The sequence below is a fragment of the Ascaphus truei genome, chromosome 3 (assembly GCF_040206685.1).
Source record: "Ascaphus truei isolate aAscTru1 chromosome 3, aAscTru1.hap1, whole genome shotgun sequence".
In the NCBI taxonomy this organism is placed as follows: domain Eukaryota; kingdom Metazoa; phylum Chordata; class Amphibia; order Anura; family Ascaphidae; genus Ascaphus; species Ascaphus truei.
The window spans coordinates 339,947,570-339,972,962 of record NC_134485.1 but is presented as its reverse complement, the minus strand read 5'-3'; the positions used below and the strand labels follow the sequence as shown (position 1 = coordinate 339,972,962).

The following is a 25,393-nucleotide window of genomic DNA, read 5'->3' as shown; positions in this document are numbered from 1 at the left end:
ATTTTGTGTCTTTTGAAAGTGCAGTATATTAAACATATCATTCATTGCTTTGCAGGTGTTGACCCGGCACTACAGAAAGATCATCGAAACCAAACAACCTCTGCATCGCCTGCAGCTCCCACACAATCGTCCTCTAAGTACCACAGAGCCCGATCCGGGGGAGCCAGAGATGAACGCTACCGCTCCGGTAAGGACATAGACATCAGTTTAACAGATGTTTAGTGACCGATACGGCTAATTTAGATGTTAAATGATGGTATAAAGAATTTGTTTTATATTGACTTGATTAAGCCATGATTTATGCACTATAATAATAGTTTGTATTTGTTTGCTGGGCAAGCTTTGTACGCAGTAACATTTACATAATAAATGCCAGTTAAGACGATCTGTTTTTAAAAGCAGGGATTTTTCACTCTTTAAAATTATTATTGTGTTATTGAGCCAAAAATGATCATCTACACACAGTGTGTGAACATCAGATCAGTTTCCATCAGTGGTCATCAACCTTCATCACAAGGGTCACAAGCAGTCCTATAGTTGTCAACAAAACAGCACTGAAGGGGTTAACCTTTTTGGCCTGAATATTGTGTTTCACATTTGCTTCATCATTTAAAAAAAAATTAATAATAAGTCAGCATTCTGTGTGCAAAAAGTATGAATTGATGAGATTAAAGCTGATGTTTCTTATTGAAAATCTCATTTCCACATCGTTAATAATTTATCATGGATTCCATTAGTTCTTTGCAATGACTTTGTTTACAAAGTCTAACAAGAAATTATTTCAATGTCCGAATTTGTCAGCATTTATATTACATTCCTTATTTCCCACACATATTTGACTTAAGAAAACAAATAAAACAGTTAACGGTTCTTTGTTTACTCAATGCATCTTACTTTTCAATTTGTTTTGCGGTTACCATAGTCTTACCATAGAAAAAGGAACACAAAGCCTGGTCTGGTTGCACAGCCTACCAAAGTCTGGTAGTGAAATGCTGAGCTGAAGATCATATACATTTCTTGCTGGGAGGATGTGGGATGACCTACATGAGTGGTTAGATTTTTGGGGTGATCTCTGTTTCATATTGGACTTTTTAACAATTATTAATGGTATATTAAGAGTCGGTGGGCCATATTTATTAAGCAATCTTCTGCCATAAGACACGTCTAGCCCTGGAAGACTACTTACAACCTATTGTGAATATGTTGTTGGACTAGTGGTGGACTGGAGTCTGGATCCTTCTGAAAACTTCTACACAAGGCAGCAATCGGTGAGCTCAGCTGAGCACACTATTATCCCATGCTTGTTGGCCTGCACAATTAACCCCTTTGTACACTTTATTTATTGCTGTCTTCCAACACTGGTCTGCACACAACTTCCTCTGCAATCCCTGAACAGATCCTAGCATTGCAAACGCAGCACGCGTTCAGTGGCAAGTAAAAGGCACACATCTGCTGTCTGCTCAATACGCACGCTAACTGTACTTACTACAGCTTCATGCGAAGTTAACAACTTTTGTGACAATTAACCTGCTACTTACCTCAAGTTTGCTAATTACTGTGGCGTCATGGAAATGTTACACACACTATCCACTACAAACCCCTCCCTCCTGGCCCACACCCGATGTCCTTCATACACCCAGGAATATTTAAAAGCCTTGCACTATCTTCTAAATATTGGTGGAGAACTCTGATAACCAGTACACCAACCACTACTCATTCTAATGGCAAACATCACAGATTGACTCTCTTTAGCAGGGGATATTGATTTAAACCAAGGCCCTCTCTTTTAAACTTTGTCCCAGACGATTGAGAATACCCCTTTCAAGTTCCAAAAAAGACTATTTGTCATACATATGAATATCTGTAGCCTTTTGGCCAAACTGGATGAACTAAGCGCATGGTGCCTTATGCATAAACCCAAAGCCATCATTCTCACAGAAACATGGCTAACTCTTAAAATTCTCGATGCACATATCGTCATTCAGGGATAGTCCATTTTTAGGAAAGATAGGTCAAAGAGTGGAGGAGGTATGTTACTTTATATTGAAGATTCCTTAAAATTGACACTGCTAAATTGCCCCCCAAGCCCACCCTCTTTTGAAATCCTAGTTGGTGAAATCTCCCTCCCCTTCTCTAAGCCAATTCTTATTGCTGGCATCTACTGCCCCCTAAATCCCCACTACAATCCCTGACTGATATGACTCACTTTCTTGGCTCAATTTCCTCTCTGAATGGGAAGTGTGAGCTGTTAGTTCCTGGGGATTTCTGCCTCAATTCGCTTGACCCTAAAAATAACAAAACCCAGATACAACTCAAGTCAATAAACCTAACCCAACTAATTTCCCAACCCACACGGACAAACCTAAAATCTCACAACCACTCCTTACTAGACTGGCTTCTATCCTCTAGTCCCAACAGAATCCAATCCTCTGGTATCCTAACTGACATTTTCAGTGACCATGAAATAGTGTAATGTGTAAGGAAAATCAGACCACCCAAATCACGCCCTAGAGTTCTACTCACTAGAACATTTAGAAACTTTAATCCACATCAGTTTCTGGCTGATCTTACCAACTGCTCTTGGTACAGAATCGACTTGATATGTGACCTCGATTCTGTGCTTGATTATTTCCAAACAGAGTTCTTAAAACTCTGTGATACCTATGCTCCGCTATGCAGAATAATAGTAAGTGGGGCCCACATTCCATTGATTACAACCAACCTTATTGCACGTTACTGTTTTAGGGATGCCTTGTGGAAAAGCTACAAAGCAACTGGCACTACCTTAAATATAGATTGCTATGGAATACATGCACAAGGCTAGCAAAAGCCCAATATTACTTTTACAATCTTCACCAGAATACATCAAATCCAGCTAACTTCTGGAAGGTCAACAACAATATATTCTAGTCTTTTAGCCATCAACAATAATCTAATATAAAAAAGAATGATACTACTCTGAGAAATCCCACCGACATTGCAAACACATTCAATGCATACTTTATGGCAAGCATGTCAAACTCAAACGCTAACACGGGCCAAATAAACAAGGTTTAAGTTTAGGTGGGCCGCAAAAAAACAAAAACGTCAATTTCCATAGAAACGTAGGTTTATTTAAAAAAGTACAGTATAAAAAAAAACCGATAAAATTAATGTTTTCTTCCTGACACTTGGCATCTCTGACTCTCTCTCTCTCTCTCTCTCTGACTCTCTCTCTCTCTCTTTGACTCTCTCTCTCTCTGACTCTCTCTCTCTCTGACTCTCTCACTCTCTGACTCTCTCTCTCTCTCTGACTCTCTCTCTCTCTGACTCTCTCTCTCTCTGACTCTCTCTCTCTGACTCTCTCTCTGACTCTCTCTCTGACTCTCTCTCTGACTCTCCCTCTGCCTCTCTCTCTCCCTGACTCTCCCTCTCCCTGACTCTCTGTGACTCTCCCTCTCTGTGACTCTCCCTCTGACTCTCTCTCTCTCAGACACACTCTCTCTCAGACACACTCTCTCTCAGACACACTCTCTCTCAGACACTCTCTCAGACACACTCTCTCTCAGACACACCCACTCTCAGACACTCTCTCTCTCTCTCAGACACTCTCTCTCTCAGACACTCTCTCTCTCTCTCACACACTCTCTCTCAGACACACACACTCACTCAGAACACACACACACACACCACACACACACTCAGAACACACACACACACACTCAGAACACACACACACTCAGACACACACACACATACTCAGACACGCACGCACGCACACACACAGACACACACACACTCGGGGACACACACTCAGATACACACACACAAATTCAGACACACACACCCACACTCAGATACACACAGACACAGATACACACAGACACAGATACACACTCACACAGACACACACTCAGACACAGATACACACTCACACAGACACACACTCAGACACACACACACACGGGAAATTGGAACGGGGGAGGAAATCGTAGCAGGAGGGCAAGGGGGAAGCAAGGCAGGCATGGAGCAGTAGTCACCTGACTTGCTCCATGCCGCAGGAAGAGGCGGGCAGCAGGAAGAGGCGGGCCTCACTATGCAAGCTCAGATAGAGCTTGCTCCGGGCCCAAAAAAAATCTGTCAGCGTGCCAACACGCGCCAGCCAATCGGGAGAGGGGGGAGGTTTTTTTTCTTTTTTCCTTGTAGAAAGCGCGCGCAGCGTGAATTAAATATTGGCGAGCTGGGCCGCAAATATGTTCGTGGTGGGCCGCATGCGGCCCGCGGGCCGCGAGTTTGACATGCTTGCTTTATGGGGTGTGCTACTTCCCTATGAGCAAAACTCAACCCGAACTACAAAAATTAAGCTCAATCTGGGAAAACAACTATAGCCTCACCCTCTCCCAATACTGCCCACAATTTTCAATGTATCCCAGTATCTGAAGAGGAGATTACACATGTGCTCCTCATATTAAACGAAGCAGCAAATGTGGACTTGACCTACTGCAATCAAAGTTCCTACATCTTGTTGCCCCAGCCATTGCCATACCACTTGCTTCCCTAATCAACTCTATTTTGTCTGCAAGCCATACCCCAAAGACCTGGAAAACGGCCAGAGTTGTCCCAATCGTCAAAAGTGGGACAAAAACAGTGTTTATAACTACATGCTAATCTCTCTTCCTCCTATACTATTCAAGGTCATAGAGAAATGTGTCCACTGCCAATTAAGCAATTACTATACCAAGACAAATTTCCCTAGCCAATTCCAATCTGGTTTACGCCCCAAACGCCTCCACGTGAACTACCCTCTTAAAAGTTTGCATTTAGGGGGGGGCTTCCGGTGACGTCACCAGGGATGGTTGGGTGAACGAGGAGCTCCATCGACCCTACTGCACAATCTAACCGAAAAGCACCGAAAAAGCCTAAATTCCACCCCGATTTCGAGCCTGGGACAGAGCCAAACTCGTCTACAATGTCCTCTAAAGGAAAGAAGCCCGCAGCCCCAGGGGTCGCGAAGTATTTCTCGCCGTCCCAAAAAAAGCTGGAGGAGCTTGCTGAAAAGCAAGATGGCGGCGGAACACGAGGCCAGCCGACCTCCGCGTGGGCCCATAATCAATCCAAGACAAGGCAGAGAGGCAGGGGAGCCACTCACACGAGAATATATGGAGGAGTTATTCGTCTCCATGTACGCCAAACTACATCTCTCCCTGCAAGCCGACATCAAGGAGGCAGTGCGGGACATAAGGGAGGAAATCGCCTTGTTAACCAACCGGACTACTGAGGTGGAAACCAAAGTGAAGGGGGCCATTAACAGACAAACAGCAGCGGAGGAAGAGATAATCCGCCTGGGTGAGGAGATCGCGGCACTAAAAGAAAGCCAGGAAGACCAGGAAAACAGGGACATTCGCCAAAACATTTGAATCAGAAATGTCCCTGAAACGGTCTCCCCTTCGCAAATCAAACCCTACTTGCTTGAACTGTTTGCAATGATCTGTAAGGATATCGCTGAACGGGACCTTGAAATTGATAGAGCCCACCGAGCTCTAGGGCCTAGATCAGACGACCCCAAAAGGAGGCGTGATATCATTGTGAGGCTCCACAGCTACTCTTCAAAAGAGAAAATCATAACTGCCTGCCGTGAATTGGAACCCCTCACCTTCCAGGGCGAACCCATTCAACTGTTCAGTGACTTATCAAAAATAAGAGTGAACCGGCGCAAAGATCTGAAGCCCCTCACCTCCCTCCTGAGAGAGAAGGATGTAAAGTACCGCTGGGGCTTCCCGTTCAAGCTAATAGTGAACAAAGGAGGCCGGTTCCTTACCATGAGGCACCCAGAGGACATGCTACCATTCGCCCAAGCACTGGGACTGACCCCCCCTCCTTCATGGCTGGACTCCCCCCCACACCGAGGACAAGAGGATGACAGAGGCGGCCCAGCAAGAACGTCTGAGAGAATCGCCGCCCTGCACCAGAAGACGCCGAGAGAGAAGTAATCTAATGTCGGACTTACCCCGCGACCCCTGGACCTGAGACCTGCCGAGACCTGCAACCAGTTTGGAGACGGAGCCCCGATGCGACTGCCCCCGAGGACGACCAGCACGGGAATCATGTTCCGGATCCCTTCCCGCGAGACGATGAACCACCGCGAGATCCACCCGATTTCACCGCCCTGAAGAATAGTTCCCCCGTTAAGCCATCCTGACACGTTGACCGCCCTGGATTTTTACACAGCAGCGGTCGAGAAGGGGGTGACATAGGGACGTTCCCCAGAACCCGCAGAACTGAGAGATTATCCGGTGCTGGCCCAGACGGTCCCGTTGCAGTGGCTGGTTTGTGGGCACTTTCGGGGGGGGGGGTTATATGTTTACGGCATTGCCCGGGCAGGATGTGGCCTCGCCTTCTCCCCCCTCGGCCCACCCGGGGTCCCCCGTGCCTCCCTCTCCCTCCGCATGATGAGAGGGGCTCCCCCCAGAGAAGACCACTATAAATGAGGTGAATAAACAAAGGGTGCCCTGCGTCCCCCCGTCCCCCCCCTGTGCTTCCCTCCCCTCCTTTCCCCCCTCCCCTCCTACCCCCCCCCTTCCTTCCGCTCCCCTGCACCCCACTGCCCCCAAGTAGCCATGAGGGAACGAGCCCCACACAGTGAAAAGTCGCCCCAAACCCCATGGCATGGGGTTGGGTGTGTATTCCAGACTGCAAGGGGAGGGCCAGTAGCTATAAAAGGAAACAGAGAAATGTCCCCAAAAACACCTCAAAGGCAACACATGCAGGGGTAGAGGTGGGGAGTATTTAAACCTAAGAAGAGCAGCATAAGGCAACATCACCTAATCTATGACCTATGCTGCTCCAGTGTATCTAACCTCCTATCATCTTCCCCCCCCCCCATCCAATTACTCGAGGACCTGTATAAAAAGTAGAACAAGCGAACTAGGCACACCCTCACACCCCCTAGATTCCCTCCCCGCCCTTCCCTCTCCCTCCCCTTTCCCCCCCCCCTCTCCCTCTCTGCCCTCCCCAACCCCCTCCTCCCCCAACCCTGACCCCCCCCTGCCCCCACCCTTCCCCTCTAGCCCCACTCCCCACCCGTCCTCCCCCTCCCTCTTCCCCCCCCAACCCCCTCCCCCCTCTCGCCCCCTCCCCTCCCCCCTGTCCAATTCCTCTACCCCCCCCCGACCCACCTCCCCCAGGGACACCCACCCCAATTAGGCCCAACCTAACTGGGCTCCCCTGCCACTGACTCACATCAGCAGTCCGGGTTAGCAACCCAAGGTGCAATAAATAAAGCTATTCTAGGGTCCACGACTCCCCGTCCCTCCCGAGAGGTGATAGACCCGGATCCACCCCCCCAAGGGCCGTAAGCCCATCAACCGGCTAGTAGACGACCGGTTCTCAGTTACCCTAGGCCACCTAGAAGCCTAGTCTTTTTCTTCTTCGCCCCAAAATCTCCTGCTGACACTGTCCCAGCAGGAGCCCCTCCCCTCCACCCTTTCTCCCTTCCCTGCCCCGCCCCCCCTCTTGCCCCAAGTGAGCGGCCCCAACTCTGACACACGCATCCTAAGGGTAAAGCGGGCCTATACCCTGAAAGGAGAAAACAAGGGACTAAAGCAGAACTTCGTGGATGGAAAGGCGAAGCCCCAGAAAACTCTATTAACTAAATTCATTATGGCTAGTCAGTCGGTAATCAAACTGGTCTCTCTCAATGTAAAAGGTCTGCAAAACAATAGAAAGAGACGATCAGCCCTTCAAGAAATGAAGAGCTCAGATGGCGATATAATCTTCTTGCAGGAGACGCACTTCACATCCCAAGACCAGCCCAAAACATTCCAAATGCCATTCCCCTGGGGGTTCTTTTCCTCATTTAGCAGTAAAAAAAAGGGGGGTTGCGATATTAATTCGCCAAGGAACCCCATTTAATCTAACAAAAACAGTAACAGATCCAGAGGTTAGATTTCTCGTGGTGTATGGGACACTCTCAGGTACAGCAATAGCCCTGGTCAACTTGTACGCCCCAAACGAAAACCAGACGGTGTTCCTGAACAAAATTCTGGAAGACATAAACCCAGAATACCTACCCTCAATGATAGTGGGGGGTGATCTAAATATGGTACTCAACCCGGCTGAGGACCAGTCCTTGGCTCCGGGCCGCTCGCACACGCCCCAATCTCTGAGCAAGGGGAAGAAATTTAGAGAAATCCTCAAGGATTTCTCGCTGACAGACATATGGAGAACTCAACACCAAGGACAAAGAGACTATACATTCTTCTCGACGCCTCACCAGACCTACTCACGCATTGAGTATTTCCTAAGGACTAAAAATGTCTTAGAGGCATCCACAGAAGTCCTTTTCTTATAATTGGAGACTAAACGACTCACTACTAAATTGCCCCGAAGTGGAGATAAAGATTAAAAAAGCCCTCAAGGAGTACTTCGTAAATAATTGTGGATCAGTCTCATCGCCCGCAATCCTATGGGAAGCCCATAAGGCGGCGATCAGGGGAAATATTATCTCAATCGCCGCCCATAAGAACAAAATCAAGGCAAAGGCAGTAAAAGACCTGACGGAGAAAATAACTAGTCTGGAACAACAACATAAAACTAACCCAAGAAACGAACTAAAAAGCACTCAACTAGAAAAAGTTGAAAAGGCCCTTAGATGGACCAATCAAAGATTTTATGACAAGGGCAATAAAGCTGATAGACTCCTGGCCTCCAAATTAAGAGGCGTACAAAAGAGGTCCCAGATAATGTCGATCAGGGGTGGGTCTGGTGAGATGTTATATAGCGAGAAGAAAATAGCAGAGGAATTCACCAAGTATTACACCAAACTCTATAACTTGAAAACCCAGAAGGGAACCTCGGAGGCGTTGAAATCAGAGGCAATTTCGCACTACCTCGACGACTGCGAACTCCCTACATTGACAGAGGAGGAAAACTCCTCCCTCAATGCCAAAATAACTAAAGAAGAATTGGTATCTGCAGTAAAGTCTTCTAAGATATCTAAAACACCAGGCCCTGATGGCTTCTCCAATGCATATTACAAGAAGTTCCTCCCAATATTGACTAGGCATTTGTTAAATCTATTCAACTCATTTCTAGAAGAGAACCCAATTCCCTCATCTATGTCACTGGCAAACCTTTGCCATTATCCATAAAGAAGGGAAGGACCAGGCGCAATGCGGGAGTTACAGACCCAGATCGCTCCTAAACAATGATCTTAAATTATACAGCAAGATCTTGGCCAATAGATTGAACCCTATACTGCCCAGACTAATAGACATCGATCAAGTGGAATTTGTCTTGGGACGTCAAGCCTCGGACATCACCCGGAAATTTTTTAACATAATTGAACATGTCCACCTTACAAACTCCAAGGCAATGCTCCTGAGTCTAGACGCAGGGAAGGCATTCGACAGAATTGATTGTCTATTCCTAACTAAAACATTAGAAAAATTTGGCTTCAGAGATACATTCCTAGAGTGAGTCCAAGCTCTATACCAAAACCTGTCGGCAATAGTTAGGCTCTCGGGAGGAAATTCAGAGAGATTCCAAATAAAAAAACGGTACCAGACAAGGGTGCCCCTTGTCCCCCCTCCTTTTTGTTCTCACCATAGAACCACTGGCGGCTAAAATACGAAATAATATAAATATCAAAGGCGTAGCAATTGGAAACACAGACTACTAAATCTCCCTATTTGCCGATGATATTATTCTGACTTTAACCCAACCCCAAACTTCCCTCCCCAACCTCCAAAGAGAACTAGAGGACTTTGGCAGCATCTCAGAATACAAAATGAATAGTGAAAAATTGGAGTCCCTTAATCTCAGCCTCACAGAGCCAGAAGTGAAACTACTTAAAATAAACTTTGCATATAAATGGAGTCCCTCAGACATCAAATTCCTGGGAGTGAATGTATCGAAGGATTACCAATCACTATATCGGCATAACTACCCAGCTCTCTTTGATAAAATCAAAAAGGATTTGAGCAAATGGGAAGATTATCAGATATCATGGATCGGTAGAATGATATCCGTCAAAATGAATATTCTCCCCAGGCTGTTATACTATTTCCAGACTCTACCGGTCCATGTCCCCGGCTCAGAAATTAAAAACATCCAAAACAGGATATTTCATTTCATTTGGCAAGGGAAAAGACCCAGAGTAGCCTGATCAGTGCTATTGTCACCACGAGGGAGAGGGGGCATGGGAGTTCCTGATATCTACAAATATTACCAGGCCGCCCAACTAAAACAAGCCGCACTATGGAATTCGGACCCAACTTTGCGGTGCTGGCTCAAAATAGAGACACACTATTCTGAGGTGCCTTCTCTGCCGGCTTGCCTTTGGAGTATGAACAGAGGAGACATGCCCCTACAAAAATTCAAATTAAAGACGACTAAACACACCTGGGGGTCTGGTTAAAAACCAAGCTCAAATACAAGCTCTCGAAACCCGGCACGCAGCTTACACCTTTATTTGATAACCCCACTTTCCCCCCGGGATGTTGATCGAGACTATTCGATCAACTAAAGGAGAAAGGGATTAAGACAGTGGCCGATGTGTTATCCCTAGGGAGCCTCCTGAGCTTTCAGGACCTGCGCACCAAATATAAGATCCCGGATTTGGATTTATTTAAATACCTCCAAATCAGACACTTTGTCCAAAAATTGTCCCCGGACCCAGAGCTCCCATCGCATACCCAATTCGAGAGATTATGTAAACCCGACTCGGACCAAAAGGGACTTATATCAAAAATGTACTCGATGCTAGAAACTAAGGAAGTCCCAGTGGAGCATGACTATATGCTCAAATGGGCCGCTGACTTGAACACGCCCATTGAGGAGGAAGACTAGAAAGAAATATGGGAAGCAGCCTCCGCGACGTCCATATGTACAACCACAAAAGAGATCATCTATAAGATACTCTTCAATTGGTACCTTACACCGGTGAGACTGCGAAAAATCTATCCTCTGGCATCAGATCTTTGTTGGAGAGACTGTGGTCAAAAGGGGGACATGGCACACATCTGGTGGCTATGTCCAGAAATTAAGAAATATTGGACTACGGTCCAAAATCTAATAAAAGAGGTCACGACCCTCGAGCTACCCACTGACCTACCTGCTGGGGAGACCGATCGAGGAAATCGGCCGACCTGTAAGGAAATTAATCTCCTTTATTCTTACAGCGGCGAGATGTGAAGTTGCGGCCTCGTGGAAGAAGGTCTCCCCCCCACTAAGGGAATGATTAAAAAAAAGAATTAACGAGGTGATGCAGATGGAAAAACTTACAGCCTACCTAAAACAGAGATCTAACCCATTTTACAAGGTTTGGGAACCCTGGCTGACATTACAGGACAACACCATCCTCCATCACCCTAACACCCCAAACTAATGACAGATCCCTGACATAGGATAAGTTAAAAACAACAAATTGGAGGCCGGTCGCTGGGGGCAAACGCCCACCAACCCCTCCTCCCCACTCCCCCTCCTCCTTCCCCCTCCCCCCTCCCTCCTCTTCTCTTCTTCACTAGCCATAGCTTCCCCCTCTTTGGGAGGCCCCACTCTCTGGGCATTTCAATATGCCCATCTTCCAGAAAAGTTAGAAAATGTTGTACTGTATTGGGATGTAAAATCATCACATGTATGCTTGTATCCATGTAACTACCCAATAAAAATATTAAAAAAAAAAAAAGTTTGCATTGAGATCCAATGTGAATAGAACTGGGACAACTTACTGGTGCAATATTCCTAGATTTTGCAAAGGCTTTTGATACTGTTCATGCTTTCTTGTTAAACAAGCTGCAGTGCTCTGGAATAGGGAAGCATGCTTTAAACTGGTTTAATTCCTACCTATGAGGTAGATCCCAACATGTCTATCTCGGACTCTAACTTCATCCCCTTGGATATCAACTGCGGTGTCCTACAAGGCTCTGTTCTGAGGTTACTCTTTTCAGTCTTGATCAATAATCTACCTACAGCTTGTAAGGAAGCTTCAATGCACTTATATGCGGATGAAACAATCTTATATGCACACCGCCCTAGCCTTTCTGACCTTGGGCACGTACTTCAATCTGATTTTTAGAGACTTGAAAACTGAATTTCCCAAAACAAACAATTTGTAAACACTGACAAGTCTGTAACAATGGTATTTGGGACCAGCCGCTAAATTTCTAAAGATACCAAGGACAGAGCTACAGATTATAACCAACTTTAATACCATCCCAGCCCCTGTCACTAGTTTTACATATCTGGGCATATGGTTTGACTCCCATTTAACATTTAGGTTACAGATTGATACCCTGACATCCAAAACCTTTGCCAAACTCGGTGTACTTTACCCTTCCTATTCCTCCCTCTCTTGCTTTTCCCTGCTTTGAGGCTCACACTGTCTAGATTTTCTCTCCTCTCCCTATCCACGTGGCGGTGATCTATCGCCCACCTACCTCTACTCATCCCCCTTCTGTCTCTCTCACTTTGAATCCTGACTCTCCTTCTTTATCTCCTCTGACTCCTCTGTTCTTTTTCTTGGAGACTTCAACTGCTATAATGATGACTCCTCTCCCTTGGGCTTCCCGCTTTCTCTCTCCAACCTCTTCTTTTGTCCTTCAACAGTGGACTGCAGCCAGCACCCACAAAGATTGCCACTACCTAGACCTGGTTTTCACTAAAAACTTTTCTCTCTCTGATTTCTCCATTCCCCCCTTTCCTCTCTCTGACCATCATATCATCTAATTTTCTCACTTCTCCCCTTCTCCACTTCCATCTAACCCTCGCTTCTGCAGAGACCTGCGCTCTATTAACCTACCAGATTTTGATTCCACTTTACGCTCTTCCCTCTCCTCTCTCAGCTCTGCTCCTGTCTCTGAAAACCTGGACAAGGACTGCAACTCTGCCCTATCCTCCTCTCTTGATCTACATGCCCCGCTTTCTCTCTGCCGTTCTCGCCATTCTAACCCCAGACCCTGGCTACATTTCCACACACACATGTGCTCCTACATTAATTCCTCTGAACGCCTCTGGAGGCAATCTCTCACTCTCGAAGACTTCCTTGACTACAAATGTATGCTATCCTGTTTCGACTCTGCCCTCTCCAAGTCTAAACAAATCTACTTTTCTTCACTAATCAACATGCACAAGTCTAACCCACATCAACTCTTCTCTGTCTTTCAGTCCCTACTCAGACCACCCTCTGCTGCCTGTTCTTCTTCCATTACACCTCAGGACTTTGGTGACTGTTTCAAGACAAAAGGGGAATCCATACGTCAGGACATTCCCTTTGTAAAAACCTCCCATCCTACACGTCTTCCTAACTCCTCCTGCCTTCCTTGACTCTTTCTCCACTGTCACAGATGAGGATGTGTCGCTGCTGATCTCCTCTTCTCCCTCTACCACTTGCCCTCTTGACCCCATTCCCTCCCATCTCCTAAAACATCTTGCTCCTAATATAATCCCTAGGCTCACACACATGTTTAACTCCGCCTTCTACTCTGGTACCTTCTCCTTCAAACATGCAACAGTTATACCATTACTCAAAAACATCAAGCTTGACCCTACCTGTCTTTCTAACTATCGCCTGTCTCTCTCCTGCCTTTTGCCTCTAAACTCCTTGAATGTCTTGTATTCTCTTGCTTGCTCCATTTTCTTACTTCCTATTCTCTCCTAGACCCTCTACAATCTGGCTTCCGCACTCCTCACTCCAATGAAATAGCCCTCATTAAAATAACGAATTACCTACATTCCAAAGGCAAAGGTCAATACACTCTGCTCATATTACTCGACCTCTCTGCAGCATTTGATAATGTGGACCACCCTCTTCTCCTTCAAATTCTCTATACTTTTGGTATCCGTAACAAAGCTCTATCCTGGATCTCCTCTTACCTCTCCCATAATACTTTTAGTGTCTCTTTTGCTAACATCTCCTCCATCGATTTCTCTGTGGGCGTACTCCAGGGCTCTGTGCTGGGACCTCTTCTCCTTTCTCTTTACACACTCTCTCTAGGTCACCTAATCACATCTCTTGGGTTCAAATATCGTCTCTATGCTGATAACGTACACATTTACTTTTCAAACCCTGAACTTAAACCTGCTGTACAGACCAAAGTTTCTGAATTTCTCTCTGGGATATCATCCTGAAGGGCCATCTGCCGACTTAAACTTAACATGGCAAAAATGGAGCTCCTCATATTTCCTCCCAAACCTGGCCCTACTACCGCCTTCTATATTCCAATTGGAAGCACTATCATACACATAGTAGCACAAGCATGTTGTTGCCTAGGGGTCACACCCGACTCCTCTCTCACATTCTCCCCTCACATTCAAAAGGTAGCTAAAACCTGTCATTTTTTCCTCCACAATATTACAAAGGTGGTACGCCCTTTCCTCTGTTGCTCACTGCTAAAACTCTGACTCAGGCCCTCATTCTCTTCCATCTTGTTTACTGTAACCTCCTGCTGTCCGGCCTTCCTGCCTCTCACTTGTCTCCCCTTCATTCTATCCTTAACGCTGCTACCAGAATCACTCTACTCTTTCCTACATCTGTCTCAGCGTCTCCCCTGCTGAAATCCCTCTCCTGGATTCTTATCAAATCCCGGATCACGCACTCGATTCTCCTCAATTTTAAAGCTTTACACTCTTCTGCCCTAATTACATCTCAGCCCTAATGTATCGCTATACACCATCCCGTCTCCTGCGTTCTGCTCAAGGATGTCTTCTCTCTACCCCTTTTGTAAAGTGAAACATTAGATAACGAGGACTACCTGTATATTATTGTGTGTTCTGTAATTTCTTGACATTTACCTGGGACACAAAAGTCTCACATACTGCACAGGGATGCGTGTGTGTGTGTGTGTGTGTGTGTGTGTGTGTGTGTGTGTGTGTGTGTGTGTGTGTGTGTGTGTGTGTGTGTGTGTTTGTATTTGTGTGTATGTATATTTGGTGTGGTGCTGGACAAAATGGCCACTTAATTGGTGGGCTTTGTGGAATTGTGTGCTGTTATGTAAATATTCTGCCTAAATAAAAGCGAATTGCCTTCCTCAACTCAACTAACTATTCTCTAAAATGGCTCCTTAAAAAAAAATAATTAAAAAAAAATCCTCAACAAGGAGCCTTGAGTTTTTTTCAAGAGGCGGGAACAGACCGTACCGACCCGCAATGCATTCGACAGATCTAAACCTCCCACATAAATATGCTAACACTGATCAGGTCATTAATAAAATTGTGATAGTGCTGATTAGGACAATATAGCACAGAAACTCAGTCTTGTTTGTTCACGCCTCTTGAAAAACTATTCCATTCGATATTTTTTTGGGGGGGTGGGGTGTTTCTTTACAAATGTATTTGTCTTTCTTTATAAGCCTAATTTCTTTCTTTATAGAAAAAATATCTTTAGAGATCTCCAGGATTGCTTCAGACACCATATCTTTTGGATAGAGAGCTTTTGCTCTATAAAAATGAACCTGCTCCCAAGATTGCTTTATTTATTCCACTCACGCCTGATTCCGATCTATGCTAGTGATATTCAAGATTTACAGTCTAGCATTTCTATATTTGTCTGGCAAGGCAGAAAGCCCAGAATTAGCAAACATACTGTATATTGTGCCAACCTTCTCAGGGGTCTTGCCCTATCATGTATTTTAACTTACTGCAAGTCAACTTAGTTCATGGTGTACTAAAAAAAGATATCAAAAGTTGGGATGCTTGACTGTCAAGCTCAAAATGTACAATCTTGTGATAATCCCCTCCCACCAACCCCCCCCCTTTTTTTTTTTTAGATATGTTATGTATATTTGTATTGTTATACTGCCCAATTGGTGTACAATTTTTATTTTTTTATTTTTTAAAAACCATTTCAATACAGGAAATATAATTATACAGAGGAGATAAGTGCATCAAGACATAAATTTAACTTTGGGAGAATTAATATGGTTCCTCAGGTCTTATACTGTAGATTCTAATTTTCACATCTCTCCAACCATTTTACACGTGTTAAAAATAATTGAAACACACACTAACAGGGAGCAACTCTCCAATGTACCCTTTTTTTTTTTTTTTTTTTTAGGAAATCCTGAATTTAAACCAGGTTCAAGCTTACCTAAAAAAAAAATTGAGGTTAAAAGGTATTTGCACAGTTACAGTAAAATCAAATCTTTAAGGATTTATCTAAATAATCTGGGCCTTCAAAAAACTTCTCTACCTACAGCCTTCAAAATGAACTATTTTCATCAGCCCAGGGTCTTTATTGTCTTTGTTTGAAGAATCATTGCTAGCTACTGATTAACGGTGAATATAAACAATTGTTTTTCAAGATTGAATAATCGCCTGCAAGGCATTCATTTTTCCTGCTAAACACTTGACAGTATGGTTGTCACCAAATTTACGAATGTTTCTCCAAACGTTTGAGCTGGTTTTTTTTTGTTTTTTTGTGCAAATTGTGGAGCTTTTTTGCAGAACAATTATATTTTAAAACATCTCTCACATCCTTTCTCTGAATGACGCAGAGAGGAAGCCCAGAGGAGGGTCTGCTTTGTGGGACATCATATAGTTGGGTAATACCATACCATAATACATAGGAAGCAGGGGAGGAACGCAATTGTTAGACGAACTTGGCAAGAAGATGGAATCAGTTCAAGCGCATAGTACCACATGATCAGCACAATTTAATCCACCCATAATAATTTTCTGGTCGCCAGTTCACCAAAGTTTGCACCGTTGATGAGCCTAATACTCCTTGTCACCACATCCATCCAAGCAATCTACATGCTGTTAATATTTGTTAGTTGTTCACAGGACACAGAGTGACACTTTGTTTTTACCATAATGTTTTCTGATCACGCATATATATTTGTGAAATTAGGTAATGAGCAGAAGAAGTCTAGTGCCAAATTACTATACTGTACACAAAGCCTCTGATCTCTTCATAAGAGGCTTTTGTCTAATCATAATGCATGAAGATCAGTATCAGGGTATGAGGGTGAAAAAAAAATGACATAGCTTGGACATATGACACACATCTATTAAACCAGCATTGTACTAAAAAGTATGAATATATATATATATATATATATTTCTCTTGCAGATATCCATACAGAAGCAGTGCAAGCAGCTTTGGCTAAACATAAAGAACAGAAGATGGGTTTGCCTATGCCAACCAAAAGGCGGTCAACATTTGTCCAGTCTCCAGCTGATGCATGTACACCTCCAGGTTATTATTTTATTTATTCCCAAATTCATGCAGAGCATGCGTATTTATTCTGAGGGTTTACTCACTAAATGGCCTACAATATTCGTCTCTTAAAATCCAAATCAGATTTAGTAGTCCTATTCTACTGGGATAAAAGGAAAGACCGGAATGTGATGCCATTGATGTAAATATGTGCTGTACTGGCTTTTATATCTTGATTTACTGTAACAGATCAGCAGAACAGAACAGTTTGTGATGAGTAAATGTAAATATTCAACGATATGTAATCAGTTGAGGAACCACTTATAAAGGTTACTCAAAGTGAAATATTTATTCTAATCTCGGTCATTTGATTGAAGTGATTCTGCTATAATGCACTTTGTGCTGCACTCGGCGTTCGTTTCGTCGCTATATACATGTTTTCTTCATGGGTGCTGTGATAACTTTGCGTTTTCTAATTTATCACAATTGTAGTTTCACTTAAATGAAATTAGTTCACTTTGTAACTCCTTGTTTCCTATGTATAACTCCATTGCTGGGCCATTTTGCACAAAAGGGGTTAACAGTGGTTTCATACATCAAGCTTTGTTTAACAGCGTTTTCACAAATAGGCCTGAAACCCAACTCATGACATGTAATACCTTCCAATGATCTTGTATCTGAGGAGGTTAAGCTGTAGCGATCCCAAAATTAGGTAGGAGAGGAGAGAAGAAGGGATCTGTTGGCAGATGAAGATGTATGGAGAAGTGATGGAATGAAAGGAGCAAAGAGGCAGAACAGGTTGACACTAACAGGGAAAAGGAGAATTGGTTAATGTGAATGAGATGGACACCAACCCAGATTGCCTTTTTACATTTTATGCCTACAGTCTCACAAACTCTAGAGCAGCCTTTCTCACAAATTCTCAGCTGTAGTTTCTCGTGTGTGTACAGTAGGGCCCCGCTTTACTGCGCTCCGCTTTACGGCGTTTCCCAATGTATACCCATATTCATTAGGTTCGGCGCTTCCAGCGATTTTCGGCATGACGCACTCAGCAGCTGAGTATCTGGCTGTCACAAAACAACAGTTTTAGTGCGTGCGCAACTCCTTGTCAGATGCCATTTGTCAGCGAAACAGTCGGTTTACAGCTCTGCCTTTCTGTTTTCAAAAGTACAATACAGTACAGTAGGGCCCCGCTTTACAGCGATTTCCGCTTTACGGCGGCGGCCTGGAACGGAACCCGCCATATGTGTGGGGCCCAACTGTAGTCTCAAGATTTGAAAATGGCCCTATAGACCACATGTTTTACTCTTGTCCTACAGCTGAAATGTTTTGGGTATACACATTTAAGTTTATGACACATAATATTGAACTTCATGTAAATCAGTTGCTGTTCCTGCCACTGTATTAAGACTACTGCATCTTTTTAACATACAGATACATCATCTGCGTCTGAGGATGAAGGTTCCCTAAGACGTAGGGCTGCGCTTTCTGCAGTCCTGACTCAAAGTTTACAGAATACAGAGTCGTGGATCAACAGGTCTGTTCAGGGGTCATCAACATCTTCATCAGCATCTTCCACATTATCACATGGAGAAGTTAAAGGTACCAGTGGATCCTTAGCTGATATACTTTCCAATACTCATATAGGTAAGTAAAAATATAATCTCATTCTTCTACTGTACATTGGTTTCGTTAGCACTCCGTAGTTTTTAAAATGTTTGTTTTCTATAAGCTGTTTTGTGCTGTACCAGCCAGCAACACAATGCATGGTAATGTGTAGCAAGCATAAGAGTAAAACCAACATAATTTAGTTTGTTGCTATTTAGCATCAGGTTGTGCTATAACTGTGGTAGGGTTATATCTGTGCATTTTCAAGTTCCTGATATAGCAATGAAAATATGTTTTGGACAACACAAAGTGTACAGTGCTTTGACTAAATGGAATTACTTTGTGCACTGGAAAAAAACTACCCATATGCAGTGGTAGAACTACCATATGTGCAGCCAGTTCAACTGCATCAGGGCGCCAACTGGCCAGGGACCCATCCTCCCGGCTATTCTGCAGGGTCAGCTATCTGGATGGGTTCCCTCCTTCCCGTCTCAAGGTCCTGATCCTCGTGTAGGACCCTGGGGCGGGAGGTGAGGAGGGAGCATGTAGAGGAGAGGATGGTGAGGAGGGAATATGTGGGGGAGATAATGGTGAAAGGGAGCATGGAGGGGGGGGAGAGAAGATATGGAGGAGGGAGCATTTGGGGAGACTGGTGAGGAGCAGAGGGAACATTGCAAATTGTGTTTATTTTTTTACAAGTGTGTGTTTCCAAGGGGGGCCAGCTCATATATTGGCACTGGGGCCTACAATTGTATGTATTGTATGTCTTTATTTATATTTATTTATAAAATATTTTACCAGGAAGTAATACATTGAGAGTTACCTCTCGTTTTCAAGTATGTCCTGGGCACAGAGTAAAACAAATAATATATGGTTACAAGTACAGTTACATAAATGAACAAGGTATACATTATATACAAGACATTGCGTGCACAGTTAAAGAAAATATATATTATGAGCGTATGAAACAGTTACTGACCAGATTAAAGTGTGAGACAGCCTTAGATTTGAAAGAACTTAAGCTGGTGGTGGATATGAGAGTCTCTGGTAGGTTGTTCCAGTTTTGGGGTGCACGGAAGGAGAAGGAGGAACGTCCGGATATTTTGTTGAGCCGTGGGACCATGAATAGTCTTTTGGAGTCTGATCTCAGGTGATAGGTGCTGCATGTGATAGGGGTGAGGAGCTTGTTCAGGTAGCTGGGTAGCTTGGAAGAAACACTAGGGTTAGGGAGTGATCACAAAACCACACTAATTGAAGCAAATAATGAATAAATAAATGGTAATCCAAAAAGTGGGTGCAAACTGTGAACTGAAAAGTGAATCAGAACAGGGGGGGAAGGAAAACACAGAGTGGATGTGTCTCCTAAAAGAATTCACTATAATGCACTCCTACTTATTTTAAAATTTAACTTTTATTATATTGCCATAAAACATATATTACCAAAAACGTCGTGTATTGTGCATTAAAAATAAATTAAATTGACAGTAACTAGCGTCTGTGTCAGTGAATGTGTGTTAGAGTGGTCTCAACCGACAATAGGTAGTATAAACTACAGGACACAGAACACTGCTTAGTCAGGGTATAAACCCCTCTGGGGCACCTATGAGATCAGGTACACAAGTGATATGCACACTCAGTGACTAGAATGTGTCGTAAGGCTACAGCAGTCCTGCTTAGAATTGTAAACCACAAAGCACTTGAAGATGTTAATTATACATGTTTTGCCATCCAATATATATATAAAAGTGCTACTGATAGTGTATTGATGGAGGGTGAGTGATTCACAGCATAGTGAAACAAATGTTCACAGCATATTAATCATTGAATCAATCTACAGCACACTCCAAATGGTTAAATCATATAAAGAGCAGGCATGCTTGCACACTGAGTGTAGGTGAAGTACCCAATTCAGATCTACATAGATAAATCCAGGAGACTACAGAACACTACATAAAAGCAGCTCCAAGTAGGAGACTGACAACATGGCGCGTCCAACGCGCGTTTCCCTCCAGCAAAGGAGCTTCCTCAGGGACAAAAGCTGGGTAGCTTGCCCAGAAAGTATTTGAGGGTGAGACAGGAAAGGTGAACTTTGTGCCATTAATGTACATAGCGCTTTACAGCAGTGGCAATCATATAAATAACAAATAATATAAATAACACATGAAGGGGAGAAGTGATTTAGACATAAAAGTAACAGTTAGGAAAAGGAGTCCCTGCTCCGAAGAGCTTACAATCTAATTTGTTTATAGGAAAAATGTAGAGAGACGATAAGAGGGCGTTCTGGTAAGTGCGTCTGCATGGGGCCAAGGTTAATGTATGAGGTGTTAATTATCAGCCAATTCACTAGTTCCGTCACTGCCCATGTGTTATTTTGAATGTGAAAATGCGTTGAGTGCTTCATTGCTACTATTTTATTGGCTTTTCTCCAAACTAGCAAAACAGGAGTTTCTTTTTGTGCCTAGGATTTCTCTGCTGGCACACTGCATCTTCTATGCTATTAATAGGTTTATGGCACTTGTGTCCAGTGTGGTGGGAGAGTGTATCACATTGGACAATGACAATTCAGCTACAGTATGCATAAACAGATTAGAGCAATCCAGTACATGGACAATGTAAGAGAGAGGTTACTCTGAGCCCATGAACCTGTTGGCTATCATGAAAATGCGGTTTCATAATAAAATAAAATGAATATCCCCTCTCAATAAACATTTTTCCTGAAAGTTAAATGCGATGAGACAATTTATTTGTAGGCTTTTATTCATTAATGTGCACTAGCCATTATCTACTGTTAACATGTTAACATCCAGTCATGTGAATGGTCCCTGGAAATTGTGGTGATTGCACGTAAGTGAATAATCCGCCACACCGGTCCGTTACAGCAGAACCGCAGACCTCGCTTCCTAGCCAGCAAACATTAACCATGGACATCTCTGGCACTGAGGGGCCCCCGAGCTCGAAGTACCGCAGAAACGCCGGGGAGCTTCTTGTTAATAATATTAAGACTGTCAAATCAATTCTAGGAGAAGAGGGTATTGTAACTATGAGGGTGCTAGTACATACAAATAGATGTTGGATAAATTAGGAGGGTGCTAGAACAACTGGGGGTATTTAAAATTGATACCCTGATTTTTACGATTTATATCTACATTAAGTCTGCTGCAATATTAGAAACATGGAGGTGTGCTCTGAAATGATACGCCCTGGCTTTCTTTCTATTCCAATATATAACTAGTCTAGCAATGATGAACAATTTGCAGCGAGATAGCACCAAAACTGCAGAAAACATCTGTGTTGCACTTTTTTTTTTATTATTCCTTTGTTTAAACCATAAAGAACATTTTGAATAAAGAAGAGAACCAGATGTCTTCATGTTGAAAAAGCCTACTCCATTAACAAAAGCACCAGGAATTGTAAACAATTTCACAATTTAGTTGGCAAACAAATGTAATAATCCTTAAATAAAACATTTGCTTTTTTTTCCCATGCATTTTTCTGTTAACGAAGACCATGAGTGAGCGGGCCAATCAGAATGGAGAATAAAGGGGTATCCTTTTTGCCTGTGACCTCCTTCGGCTCACCGCACAGTGATATCATATTACAGGAAATTAAACCCCTTGCATGTGTGCGCTTACCATGTTTATAATCTACTTAAAAAATTCTAATTTGTGTCTTATTTCCTTTTAAAACCCACATGTTAGGAGCATCCTTAACTAAACTATGCAGACAGTTGCTTGATCACCACTATTTAGTGTTGTTCTGTTCCTGAGATGCATATTAGGCTGCGTCCCCGCTAGCGCTTGGCGGGCGGCGATTTCGGCGGTTACTTACATATATAGATATATGTAAGTCCCCGCTCACGCTGTGCGCGTGCGCTCGTGAGCGGGCATACAATCTCGGCGCTTAGGTAAACCAAAAAAAACTTTCCCGCACACTCAACTACCCGCAATGCAGAACATCCGGGGTGTAAATGCAGAACATCCGGTGCTCATGCTTGGAGCGCTCTCCAAGCATGAGCACGCTAAGTGCCATCGGGGACTCAGCCTTAAGCGGTACCTGCCTTCTCCCTATGCTTCGTTTGTTTAATGCAGCGGTGTGCACACGGGGGGGGTTCACCCCACAGGGGGCGGGAGATCTTTCTGGGGGAGGGGGAACACGGCAGTTACAGAGGCCCCGCGCTCTTCTCCAAGATTGCTTGAGGCATCTGCAATGCTATACTTACTGAGGTTCAGGTGCTCTGTGACGTGTCGCCATAGCAACGCGGCGTCAAATGGTGCCACGGAGTCATGTGACGTCACATGCGTCAAATTATGCTACGGGTGACGTGACATCCCATGACCCCGCCGCGTCATTAGACGCAGGTCTAAGGTAGGGATGGGGGTGGGGGCGTGAGCATCGAGTCAGGAAAGACGGGGAGGCAGCAGAAAAAGTTTGCACTCCCCTGGTTTAATGTATGAAAAAAATAGATGTTCCAGGGCACTACGGAATTTTCAAAATGAATTTATTCGATCAACAAACACAACATTTCAACCAACTGTGTGGTCTTTCTCAAGTGAATAGAATACCCCAAACTGTAAAAAGTCCAAACTAAGTAGTCCCAAACACAGGTGAAGTTAATTAAAATCATGACCGATTGTCCCACGTGGATCTCCCTTGATCCGTCGTCCTCTTCCGCATTCAGCCGAATGCGCTCGCATCAGGTTCCTCGTTCCGTGCCGGATGACGTCATCACGCCGTCTCGTCTTTGGTCCTGGATCCTGATTGGTCCGGTCCTCTCGCGATCTTTCCATCGTGGGTGTCATCTATATAATGTATACCCTGTTCATTTATGTAACTGTATTTGTAACCATGTATTATTTGTTTTACTCTGTGCCCAGGACATACTTGAAAACGAGAGGTAACTCTCAATGTATTACTTCCTGGTAAAATATTTTATAAATAAAATAAAATAAATCTGCCGCGGGGGTTGGAGATCCTGGCTTTCTATCTCTGGTGCCTCTGTAATCCTTCTTTGCGCATGCGCAGGGGTATCTGCAGAATTGCGTATCTTCCAGCTTCAAAATGAAGATCAAGGAGGAGGGATTGATACGTAGTATATGGGCACGATGTTCACATGAGGAGAGAGATGGAGTGGGTCAGGGTGAGAGTCCGGTTGGCAAACTAAGTGCTATACAACACCATACGGGAAAAAACATGTCCCCAGAATAATTTTTTTTATTAAAAAGGAGGGGGGGGAGGAAGAATGTGAACCGGCTTACTAACAAATTATGGACACATAAAACTTAAAAGCTTAGAGAGAATAAGACACGAGTGAAGAGGAGATCGGCAGCAGCAGTAGCATCCAGAGAATCTATGGAAAAGAAGTAAAAACATGTGTGTGCCCCTGTTATCTAATATTAAGAAAACAATTAAGAGACATAAAATCATTGAGCCCCCTCGGGAAAACTGTGTCAAGTGTGAATGTCCAAAACGCTTCTCTTTGTAAGAGAGCAGTGCCCTTATCTGACCCTGAAAGGGTCTTCTGCACTTGATAAATTCCCATTAGCTTTAGTGAGGCCACTGTATGTTTAAACTCAGTACACTGAGAAATCAGCACAGTCTCCTTATTTGCCATTAATTTTACTCCTTTGCTCGATAAATCGCGTTTTGCACATCCTGTTGGTTTTACCAGCGTATACAAAGCCCACATGGGCATGTAATGGTGTATATGACGTTGGTTGTGGTGCATGTTATCCTGTTATTAATTTTACATTTCTGCCCACTTAATGTATGACAGGAAAGGGGCATAAGCCTGTGTGATGTAATTGCGGGGGCATTGCTAAGAAATTCCTCATTTAAGAGCATACCTCTTCATTTTCAAGCGGGGGGAAAAAAATAGCTTTTTACAATTGTTAATGGAAAATAATGACATTGCTTAAGTTGTTTTTAAAATGATTTATTTGTTTGTAAACCGAGTGTGTTTGCGGCTTTCTTTACGTTGTATGCGGTGGTACACGAGGCTGTGTTTTATATTGATGTCTGTTTTGATTCTTGCAGAAAGTTTCTCGGCTCCTCCTGATGTCACTACCAACACCACCACCACCACATCCTCCTCCTCGTCATCCTTGTCCTCGGTGCGCCCGGCAAACATTGACTTGCCCCCTGCCGGTCTGGTTAAAGGGATGCACAAAGCGCCTAGAAGATCTAGCTTGATGGACACTGCAGATGGTAGGTGATCACTATTCCTTAGCGAGTCTCAGAAGAAAAATGTGTTATGACGGCTGTGCTGTATGTCTCTGTTTTTTTGCTTGTATGAGCTGCACAGGTTTGATATGGAGACTACCAAGTTGTTCAGAGTTTATGATAACTTTTGGATGCTCAGAATATCGGGAGTTACGATTCGATCTCATGTCGTATTCAGATGGAATGTCTTACATATAACTGCATATCTTTTAATTTAACTATCAATACCCTTTTTTTTTATTATTATTTGCTGTATTCTTGTGTTCTCTCCATTTTGAGTCCTGGGGTTATTTGTATATAACTATATGTAATTTAGTAGTCAATTAGAAGTATAGTATAAGGAATGCCAGGCCCAGCAAGTCTTTATCCTTATAACTATATTATGTTGCTAATTTTCCAGTACTATAACATAGAAATGTATTTTCTTGGTGA

At 43.7% G+C, this 25,393-nt stretch overlaps 1 protein-coding gene across 2 annotated transcripts in view; it reads left to right on the top strand.

The window, feature by feature from the left end:
• Positions 1 to 25,393, top strand: part of DIP2B (disco interacting protein 2 homolog B) — a 242,390-nt gene that overhangs the window by 145,986 nt on the left and 71,011 nt on the right. For both annotated transcript variants that reach the window (XM_075591661.1, XM_075591659.1), the window contains exons 3-6: positions 56 to 187; positions 17,048 to 17,173; positions 18,569 to 18,781; positions 24,776 to 24,946. In XM_075591661.1, coding sequence (XP_075447776.1) covers positions 56 to 187; positions 17,048 to 17,173; positions 18,569 to 18,781; positions 24,776 to 24,946 — 642 coding nt within the window. The remainder of the gene's footprint in view (positions 1 to 55; positions 188 to 17,047; positions 17,174 to 18,568; positions 18,782 to 24,775; positions 24,947 to 25,393) is intronic.